The 11,040-nt window shown below is 59.0% G+C and overlaps 1 protein-coding gene across 1 annotated transcript; it reads right to left on the reverse strand.

Moving 5' to 3' along the window:
• Nucleotides 1-214: 214 nt before the first annotated feature.
• Nucleotides 215-2,743, reverse strand: LIPT2 (lipoyl(octanoyl) transferase 2; the record flags this gene model as incomplete). The annotated part of the gene is made up of 2 exons (XM_084275749.1): nucleotides 215-879; nucleotides 2,278-2,743. The coding sequence occupies 2 exons, from the start codon at nucleotides 2,741-2,743 to the stop codon at nucleotides 587-589; spliced, it is 759 nt and encodes a 252-aa protein (XP_084131875.1). The 3' UTR covers nucleotides 215-586.
• Between the last annotated feature and the right edge of the window lie 8,297 nt (nucleotides 2,744-11,040).

Below are 11,040 nucleotides of genomic sequence, written 5' to 3' on the forward strand. Positions count from 1 at the left end.
TGTGTTTAACAGATGGGGAGATGAGGTACTTAGGGATAAGGTTTAGCGTAGGACAGGAATGGTTGGACTTGATGATCTTATAGGTCTTTTCCAACCTGGTGATTCTGTGATTTGCCCACCTGCCCTGACACCAGGGTGAGGACCTTCCCATGCAGGGAAAGGTCGTTATTCACAACAGCTCAGGGTAAATAAATGAGCAGCCAAAGCTCCCACAAATCTCTTTATACAAACTCAGCCTCTTTCCACGCGGCGGCGAGAAGGACCCTCAACCAGCCAGTTCCTCTTCTTCTTGTCTGAAAGATGAGCGAGTTTTCACCCAAAGTTTCAATTTTTGGGTGGGGTTAAGGCAGAAAATCCCCACACAGAAGTGCCTGTGTGGGCATCTCCCCAGTGAGCAACGGGGTCACGGTACCCTCAGAGGTCTCAGCTGAGGGGTGGAGACCCATGGGGTGCAGAGAGCAGCCCCAAAGGAGGTTTGGGACATTTTGAGCAGCAGCACAAACCTCTGTGGCCCCGTTCACACAGTCCATAGTCACAGGCATGAGAGCTCCTGTCTCTCAAGAAAGCGACAGGCAGCTGTCATACATCAGCCATGCCCAGGCTTTACCAAAACACCCAGTCCCCCACCCAGGGTGCCAGGGTTCCCCTGGTCCCCAGGGTCTTCCGAAAAGACCAAGGTGCAGTCAAACACCTCCTGGAAGGAGTCGAGGAAGGGCTGGAGGACGTGGTCGACGGTGACGTGCCGCCCCAGCTCGCGGCTCAGCGAGGTGACTCCTTTCCCCTCCAGCCCGCAGGGGACGATGTGCTCGAACCAGCTGAGGTCGGTGCAGCAGTTCAGCGCCAGCCCGTGGGATGTGATGTGGTTCCCACAGTGCACCCCTGTGGAGGCCAAAATATTCCCCCCACCCCTCATCAGCACCCATCCCCAGGGATGTCCCACTATAAGATATCTAGTGACTGTGATGCTCAGGCCACTATACCGCTCACCACCACATCCTGTGCTCCCCACTTCTGCTGGGGAAAACCCCTAAGCCACAGGTAGACCCCCCCCAAAATTTGGGGCAGATGGGGTGCAGCAGGTCCAGCTCCCTCCACCCCGGCCCTGCAGTTTCAAGCAGGCTCAGACACAGGGCTGCAGGACCCCACAACCAGGCTGCAGAGCACGACTGGGGGTGCAGGGTGCCAAGAAGGGGTGCAAGGCTGGGGGGGCTGCAGTGCAGGGCCTGCCTGGCTTGCAGGGGAACAGTGTGCAGGATGGGGAGGGGGGGTGGAAGCCTGGGGACCAGGCTGCAGACACCCATTCCTGGGGTGCAGGGGCCTTGGTGCTGGGGAGCTGCACCACAGTTCTGTGTGTAATAGGGGGGTAATGGGAGGCAACATGACTGTGCTTTCCCCCCTTCCTCCTCGGTGCACACTCCCCCAGCCATATCCCACGCATGCATGTAGGTTTTCCTTCTGCCTCCATGCACACCCCCCCCCAGTGCATGACCCCCCCAATTAATGCCCCCCACCTCCACATATCCCCCTTGGTGCATGGTGCCGAATTCATGTCCCCCTCCTCCATGCACCCCCCTGGTGCATGCCCTCCAATTCATGCCCCCCACCTTCACGTACTTCCTCTGTGCATGTCTCCCAATTAATGCCCCCCCGCTCCATGCACAACCCCTCCAGTGCATGCCCCAATTCCTGCCCCCCTTCCCCTTGCCCCCCCGTGCATGCATCCCCCCCAATTAGTGCTCCCCACCTCCATGGCCACCCAATTAGCGCATCCCCCAGTCCTTTAAGCACCCACCCAGTGCATGCCCCCCTCCCAATTTCTCCCCCCCCTCCACATACCCTTCCTCCATGCATGCCTCCCCACTTCGTGCACCCCCCACTGCATGCCCTCACCCCGTCCATGACCCCACCTTTACACACCCACGCAGTACATGCTCCCCCAATTCCTGGCCCCCCCGCTGCATGCCCCCCCACTAATGCCCTCCCCTCCATGCACACCCCCCGGTGCATTCTCCCCACCTCCATTCACACCCCCAGTAGGTGCCCTCACCCCATCCCTGACCCCACCTTCACGCATCCCCCCTCCCCCGGTGTATGACCCTCCCATTCCTGCCTCTCCCTCCACATACCTCCCCCCGTTCCTGTCCCCCCCACCCCGGTGCATGCCCCCCTCGCCCCCCGCACCTCCCCGGTGGGTACCCCCAGTCCTGCCCCGCACCCCCCGGCCGTACCCTGCCCCCCGCACCCGTGCAGCCCCCGGGCCCCGCTCGGCCGCCTCACCGATGGCGCACAGCTTGTTATCGCCCATCCAGACGCCGGTGAAGGGCGGCGGGAGGGCGCGGGCGGCGGCCAGCCCGAGGCGGCGGCAGAGCCGCAGGACCAACGACTCCAGCGCCGCCACGTACCCGCGCAGCGGCAGCCGGCGGCGGCGGAGGTCGAGCACGGGGAAGGCCAGGAGCTGCCCGGGCCCGTGGAAAGTGATGTGCCCGCCGCGCCTGGCCGCCACCAGCCCCGCGCCCCTCGCCCGCAGCCGCGCCGCCGCCTCGGCCCCCGGGGCTCCCCGCAGGCCCCAGACGTAGACGGGCTCGGCCGGTTCGCTCAGCACCACGCTGTCCCCGGGGGCGGAGCCGGGCACCGAGCCGCTCCGAGCCGCTTTCGCCGCCGCCACGCAGCGTTCCTGAAGCCGCAAGGCCTCGGCGTAGGGCCGCAGCCCCAGCCGCAACACCCGCACCGGGCCGGGGGCCATGGCGGCGCCGGGCGGTGGCGGGGGGTAGGCCGCGGGTAGGCCGCCGCCGGGAGGAGCCGGGCGGGGCGGGCCCGGGCCGGGCAGTGAGGGGGGTGTGCGGCCTTCAGCGCCTTTCGTCTGCTCTGTGGCAGCGGCGGCGGAGCTCAGTGCACGGGAGGGAGGGAGAGAAGCCGTGCAGAGAGCCCGCGTCAGGCCGGGAGAGGCTCCTGAAGGTCGCCACGGAACCGCCGGGCCTGGGGGAGACCTTTAGGTCACCGAGTGCAACCACAGCCTGACCCAGCTCACCTCTAGATCATGTCCCCAAGCACATCTACACACCTTGTAAACCCCCTCAGGGATGGTGACTCCACCACCTCCCTGGGCAGCCTGTTCCCATGCCTGACAAACCTTTCAGCACAGAAATCCTTCCTGCTATCCAACCTAAACCTCCCCTGGTGCAGTTGGAAACCATCCCCTCTCGTCCTATCGCTTGTCACCTGAGAGAAGAGACTGACCCTGACATCTCTGCAACCCCCTTGCAGGTAGTTGCAGAGAGCGATAAGGCCTCCCCTCAGCCTCCTCTTAAAGCTAAAAAGCCCCAGCTCCCTCAGCTGCCCCTCACAGGACTTGTGCTCCAGACCCTTCACCAGCTTCATCGCTCCCCTCGGGATGTGCTCCAGCACCTCAACATCCTTCTTGTGGCCCAAAACCGGACACAGCACTCCAGGTGCAGCCTCACCAGCACTGAGTACAATGGAACAATCATTCCTCACTCCTGGTCACACCATTCCCGACACAAGCCAGGATGCCATTGGCCTTCTTGGCCACCCGGGCACACTGCTGGCTCATGTCCAGCCGGCTGTCCAGCAACACCCCCAGGTCCTTCTCTGCCTGAGCTCTCCAGCTGCCCTGCCTCAAGCCTGTAGCGCTGCTGGGGGGTTCAACCCTATGAAGTGTGAGGTGTTGCACTTGGGCTGGCGGAATCCCAAACATATTTACAGACTGGAAGAAGAGCTCCTGGAGAGCAGCCCTGCTGAGAAGGGCTTGTGGGTTCTGGGGGATGAGAAACTCCACATGAGCCAGCAGTGTGCTCTTGCAGCTCGGAAGGGCGATGGGATCCTGGGCTCCATCAGCAGAGGGGTGGCAGCAGGGACAGGGAGGGGATTGTCCCTCTCTGCTCTGCCCTCGGGAGGCCCCAGCTGGAGTCCTGTGTCCAGAGCTGGGGCCCCAACACAAGAAAGATGTGGGACTGTTGGAGAGGGTTCAGAGGAGCCACGGAGATGATCAGAGGGCTGGAGCAGCTCCCCTAGGAAGAGAGGCTGAGGGAGCTGGGCTGGTTCAGCCTGGAGAAGAGAAGGCTGCGGGGGGACCTCATTGCAGCCTTCCAGTCCCTGAAGGGAGCAGAGAAACAGGAGGGAATCGGCTTGTTAAAGGGCAGAGACTGGCAGGACAAGGGGGTTGGAGTGAAGCTGGAGGAGGGAAGGGTGAGATGAGATATTGGGGGGAAGTTCTTTCCAGAGAGAGTGGTGAAGGGCTGGAAGGGGCTGCCAAGGGCAGTGAAGTTGTCCCCATCCCTGAAAGTATTTAAAAGCCAGGTAGATGTGGTGCTCAGGACCATGGGTCTGGGGTTGCCTTGGCAGTGCTGGGGTAGCAGTGGGGCTTGATGATCTCAGAGGGCTTTTCCAGCCACACAATTCTGTGATTCTGTGGATGGAGAGGGGATGGGCACAGGGGATGGAGACGGTGATGGAGGACGTGAGAGGGAACAGGGAAAAGGCGAAAGAGGATGGTGGTTTGGGGCTGCAGAACAGGTGACAGGGCTAAGGGATGTGGGACAGGGTACAGGGGATGAGGCCTGCGGTGGGGGATGGGGACAGGATCAGAAATTGGGGATGTGATAAGGCACAGGGACGAAGGTGTGGGGTGGCTGGTGGGGTCGGCATGAGATGCTCTGGGCAACATCAGACCTCAAAACCAGGATGAAATTGGAATTCCAGGCTGGCACCTGAAGGTCACAGCCTGCAGATAAAGTCTTTGTACCTCCCAGACGCTGAGCTGCGCTGTAATCAGTCACCCTGTGACTTTGAAAGCGATAAAACTTTCCCACCTCAACTTTTAATTAATGAAAACACAGACCGCTAATGAGTCAACCATTAAAGGCCGAGCGGGCCCTTCCCAGCCTGTGTCCTTCCATCTTATCAGCTGGATTAAGCCTGTGAAAGGATGTTTGGATTTTATAGAGCAACAACTGCCAGTGATTATAAACTTGGGGTTATAAAATTAGGGTGCTCTGCCCTTGGTCACTAAGGGGAATTTTGGCCATCATGTGACACTGATGTTGGATTCTCATGGGACTTGCAGGGAGGGGAAGGTGCTTCTCGTTGTTTGCAAAGGAGCTGCTGCTGGTAACATGGATCCAGGTTGGGGTGGGGTGGGTGGGGAACTCATAGTAAACAGAACCACAGAATTGTAGGGGTTGGAAGGGACCTCCAGAGCTCATCAGGTCCAACCCCCCTGCCAAAGCAGCTCCCTAGGACAGGTCGCACAGGTCGGTGTCCAGACGGGGCTGGAATATCTCCAGAGAAGGAGACTCCACACCCCCCTGGGCAGCCTGTCCCAGGGCTCCCTCACCCTCACTGGGAAGAAGTTCTTCCCCAGATTGGTGTGGAACTCCCTGTGCCCCAACTTGAGGCCATTGTCCCTGTCCCTCTTATCCCAGGGAGCCCAGAACTCGACACAACACTCCAGGTGGGGCCTGACCAGGGCAGAGCAGAGGGAGAGGATCACCTCCTTTGACTTGCTGGCCACGTTCCTCTTGATGTGCCCCAGGATCCCATTGGCCTCCTTGGGCACACTGCTGGCTCATGGCCACCCTGTCACCCATGAAGACCCCCAGGTCCTTCTCCACAAGGCTCCTTTCCAACAGCTCATCCCCCAAATCATTGCATCGGCTCATACATGAGCTCTGGGTGGGCTCATCACCTTGGCCTTCTGGAGATGTGCTCTATCTCTCTGCCCTTGGCAGGAGCAACTCATATTTGGCCCTGACACTGTGTGTGTGTCAAGTTATTTCCTTTCTTTTATGATCAGGCATCAACTTCTTGCCTGGAGATCAAAGCCAAAGGCTCTTCCTTTTTGGCTGGCAGCGGCGCTGCCTGCGTAAGACCAGGAGAGTCGTGTGTAATAGGCCTGGGATCCTCGTAAATAAGACGACAGAGGGAGCGTGGTTGCGTCGCTGGAGTATTTACCAGTGATATCCTGCTTTTCAAGCTGGGAGGAAACTGGTGTGGACAGGAGTCACAGCTGGCTCATGGTTTGGCCTTCTCTTGCTCAGGGTTTGCGTATTTGTAAGGGGGTTGTTTTTCATCCTGGTGGGGGTCATTCGATGTTCACAGAATCCCAGAATCACCAGGTTGGAAAAGACCTTTAAGACCATCAAGTCCAACTTGGCTGAAGCCCCATGGGACTCACATTGGAGGAGTTCCTGGAGGACCATCTGCCATGGGTGGGACCTCACTCAGGGGCAGGGGAGGAGTGTGAGGAGCCCTCCCCTGAGGAGGAAGGAGCAGCAGAGACAGGGTGTGATGGGAGGGGTGTGTGTGTGTCTGAGATTTAGGTTTCATTTCTCATTGCTCTACCCTGTTAATGAATTATTTTTTCTAACTCAAGTCTGTTCTGCCTGTGATGGTAACTGCTGAGTGAGCTCTCCCTGCCCTTACCTCGTCCCACCAGCCTTTCCTACATGGGAGCGGGGTGACAGAGCGGCGTTGGGGGGGGCTCCAGCCCGGGTCAGCCTGGACCAAACCCCACTGGGATGATGATGATGGAGGAGGTGACATCGGAGCTCCTTCCAGCCTGACACAAGAAGGGAGGCGTGTGTCGGTCCCAGAATCCCAGAATCCCAGAATCCCAAGGCTGGAAAAGACCTACTGTCTGTTAACCACCCCCAGGGGTGGGGACTCAGCCCCCTCCCTGGGCAGCCTGTTCCACAGCCCCACAACTCTGCCAGGGAAGAACTTTTCCCTCCCATCTGAGCTGACCCTGCCCTGGTGCAGCTTGAGCCCATTGCCCCTTGTCCCATCTCCTGTCCCCTGGCTGAAGAGACCATCGCCCACCTCTCTGCACCCTCCTGGCAGGTCAGTGGAGGCGCTGAGAAGGTCTCCCCTCAGCCTCCTCTTCTCCAGGCTCAACACCCCCAGCTCCCTCAGCCGCTCCTCAGAGGATTTTCCCTCCAGCCCCTTCCCCAGCCTGGTTGCCCTTCTCTGGACTCGCTCCAGGACCTCCATGTCCTTCTTATGGTGAGGAGCCCAGAACTGGACCCAGCACTCGAGGTGCAGCCTCCCCAGTGCCCAGTCCAGGGGCACAATCCCCTCCCCAGACCTACTGGCCACACTATTTCTGACACAAGCCAGGATGCCATTGGCCTTCCTGGTTGTCTGGGCACACTGCTGGCTCATATTCAGCCTGATATAATCCCTGGAAGGCTCAGCAACTACCAGCATCAATCCAGCCCTGCAAGGACCAGCTACTGGCCCTGTGACAAACATTTCCACCCAGCCCTTATTCCATAAAAAAACCCTGGCAGACCTGTGAGAGGATGGCTCAGGCTGAGATCTCTTCCTTCAGGCAGGATATCAGTGGATGTGACCTGTAGAGCTGTTCCTGTCCGAGGAAACCCAAGGAAACGCAGGCGTGAGGCACACGCATGTGGCGTTGAGGAAGTAGTTAAGGAAGCTTCTTGCTGATGGGTCAGAGGTGCTGTGAGTTTCTGTGCTGCTTGTGCTCCTCTGGGCAGTTGTCATCTTCTGACCCGTCCCCAAGCTGACATGTCAGGCAGCTCCACTCCTGTGAGCTTCCCGTGGCGCTGGGAGCTGGTGTTACCACACCCAAAGCTTGGATGTACTGCCTGGCCTTGATGGACCCTGGTGGAGATGCTCTTGAGTCCTGTCTGTGCCCAGGTGCTGGCCAGGCACCCTGCCAGAGGTCACCCTGTCCTCTGGTCAGCCAGCACAATGTCACAGTCCTGCTGAAACATCCCGGGTAAGGGGGACCCTCATCACAGTGTTGGTTTTAAGGAGGATCCTCTGGAAGAGCTCAGTTAGGAAGTGGGATGGCATGCAGTGATGTTGGCAGGTCTTTGGGGACAGCAGCCCCAGAAGGGACCCTGGGGACAGGTCCAGGTGAGACCCCCCCAGCGGCACTGCCTCCAGCTCGGGAGTCCCCAGGACAAGGAGGACACGGAGCTGTGGGAGCCAGTCCCCAGGAGATGATGGGAGGGCTGGAGCCCCTCTGTTCTGGAGCCAGGCTGGGAGAGCTGGGCTGGCTCAGCCTGGAGAAGAGAAGGCTGCTTCTGGGGAGAGCTCTGAGCCCCTTCCCATCCCTTGAGGGCCTCCAGGAGAGCTGGAGAGGGGCTGGTGCCCAGGGCAGGGAGGGCCAGGACCTATTTCTGGGGACAAAAGAAAAGGTGGAGTGAGTGCATGTTGGTCAATCTCGAAACATTTGACCAAGGAGGTCAGGAGACATTTTACCACTGGGAGAGAAATCCTCCTGCAGTCACAGCTGTGCCAGAGCTGGGAGAGCCCGGTCCTGAAGCTGCTGCCTGCAGCTCTGTGGAGCACAGCAGATGCTGTGCCAGAATATGGTGCTTCGGCGATCCCAGTACAGGCCAGGGCTGAGGCAGGGAGTGATGTGGGCAGGAGATTAATGAAATGAGCCCAAACTGGAGGGGAGTTGATGTCAGGGAAACAGAATCACAGACTCACAGAACGATGGGGGTTGGAAGGGACCTCGAAAGCTCATCTAGTCCAACCCCCTGCAAGAGCAGGATCACCCAGACTGAATCACCCAGGAACCTGTCCAGGATCACGGGGTTTGAATGTCTCCAGAGAAGGAGACTCCCCAACCTCTCTGGGCAGCCTGGCCCAGGGCTCTGGCACCTTCACAGTGACAAAGTTCCTCTTGACATTCCCATGGAACTTCCTCTGCTCCAGCTGCACCCGCTGCCCCTTGTCCTGTCGCTGCCATCCCTGAGAAGAGCCTGGCTCCAGCCTCCTGACTCTCACCCTTTACATATTGATAGACATTGATGAGGTCACCCCTCAGTCTCCTCTTCTCCAAGCTCATGAGGCCCAGCTCCCTCAGCCTGTCCTCATCAGGAAGGGGTTCCATTCCATCACCTTGGTGGCCCTGCACTGGGCTCTTCCAAGGAGTTCTGTGTCCTCCCTCACCCTCACCGGGAAGAAGTTCTTCCCCAGGTTGGTGTAGAATGTCCTGTGCTCCAACTTGAGGCCATCGCCCCTTGTCCTGTCCCCACAGACACTGAGCAGAGGCTGGCCATGTCCCCCTGTGTCCCACCCTTCAGATATTGATAACCATTGATCAGATCCCCTCTCAGGCTGCTTCTCTCCAGGCTGAACAGCCCCAGCTCACTCAGCCTTTCCTCACAGGGGAGATGCTCCAGGCCTTTCATCATCTCCGTGTGCCTCCTCTGGACTCTCTCCAGGAGATCCCTGTCCCTTTTATCCGAGGGAGCCCAGAACTGGACATAACACTCCAGGTGGGGCCTGACCAGGGGGACGATCACCTCCTTTGACCTGCTGGCCACGCTCCTATTGATGCCCCCCAGGATCCCATTGGCCCTCTTAGCCACAAAGACACACTGCTGGCTCATGGCCAATCTGTCATCGACAAAGAAGAGTGTGAGAGGCGGCGTGTGGGACAGCAGGAGGAAGAGGATGTGGATAATTTGGTTCCCAGCAAAACAAACGTGATGCCAGCTGAGTAATGTGATTGTTGTCACCGTGAGGGAAGCGTTCCGACCCGGCACGGGGCCACCTGCGTCACGTGAGGTTTTTTTAACACTTCTTGAAATTATTTCCTGCCATGACCTTTGCCAGGTAAGAGAAAAACCCCCAACAACAACTTGAATTCGAATGAGGATCTGTATCCCTTGGGAATTCTCCTGGAGCAAGGTGTGCTCCCACTAAACGTGGCTGCTGATGGGTACCTTCCCCAGCCAGCCCTGCTTCTTTGGGGCTCTCTGCCTGATGGAACTGCTCAGTGGCTTGGGTGGTCTTGTGATCATGTATCCCTGGTCACTAAGAAAACAGCTGTTTTTTTATAATTGGTTGTTTCTCAGCTTGCTCACAGAATGTGACCATGAGCCAGCAGTGTGCCCAGGAAAGCCAACAGCATCCTGGCTTGTGTCAGACACAGTGAGGCCAGTAGGTCTGGGGAGGGGATTGTGCCCCTGGACTGGGCACTGGTGAGGCTGCACCTCCAGTGCTGGGTCCAGTTCTGGGCTCCTCACCATAAGAAGGACACGGAGGTCCTGGAGCGAGTCCAGAGAAGGGCAACCAGGCTGGGGAAGGGGCTGGAGGGCAAATCCTCTGAGGAGCAGCTGAGGGAGCTGGGGGTGTTGAGCCTGGAGAAGAGGAGGCTGAGGGGAGACCTTCTCAGCGCCTCCACTGACCTGACAGGAGGGTGCAGAGAGGTGGGCGATGGTCTCTTCAGCCAGGGGACAGGAGATGGGACAAGGGGAAATGGGCTCAAGCTGCACCAGGGCAGGGTCAGCTCAGATGGGAGGGAAAAGTTCTTCCCTGGCAGAGTTGTGGGGCTGTGGAACAGGCTGCCCAGGGAGGGGGCTGAGTCCCCACCCCTGGGTGTGTTTAACAGATGGGGAGATGAGGGACTGAGAGATCTGGATCAGCACAGGACAGGAACGGTTGGATTCCAGGAGCTTAAAGGGCTTTTCCAACCTTGTTATTCTGTGATTCTGTGAATCACACAGGTGGAAAAGACCTTTGAGATCATTGAGTCCTGTCCTCTGCTAACCCATATCTCCAAGCACCTTGTCTGTCTGTCTGTCTGTCTGTTAGACACATCTTCAAGGCATCACAGCAGGTGATTTCAGAGGTGCCAGTGCGAGCTGTGCAGAAGGGATGGAGGGGAGCGGCAACTGTGTGAGGTGCAACATGACCAAGTGCAAGGTCCTGCCCTTGGGTAACAACAAGCCCAGGCTGGGGCAGCATGGCTGGGTGGCCAAGGAGGCCAAGAGCATCCTGGCTTGTGCGAGCAGGACCAGGGCAGGGACTGTCCCCTGGCCTGGGCACTGGTAGGGCCTCCCCTCGAGCACTGGGGTCAGGGGCAGGACCCTCGCTCCCAGAAGGACATGGAGGGGCCAGAGTGTGTCCAGAGAAGGGCAATGGAATGGGGAAGGGGCTGGAGCACCAGGCTGAGGGACCTGGTGGTTGGTCTGGAGGAGACTGAGGGGAGACCTGATGGCTTTCTGCAGCTCCCCAATGAGGGGGTAGTGGGGG

The sequence above is a fragment of the Gallinula chloropus genome (genome assembly GCF_964237585.1).
Source record: "Gallinula chloropus genome assembly, chromosome: 1".
Taxonomy (NCBI): Eukaryota; Metazoa; Chordata; class Aves; order Gruiformes; family Rallidae; genus Gallinula; species Gallinula chloropus.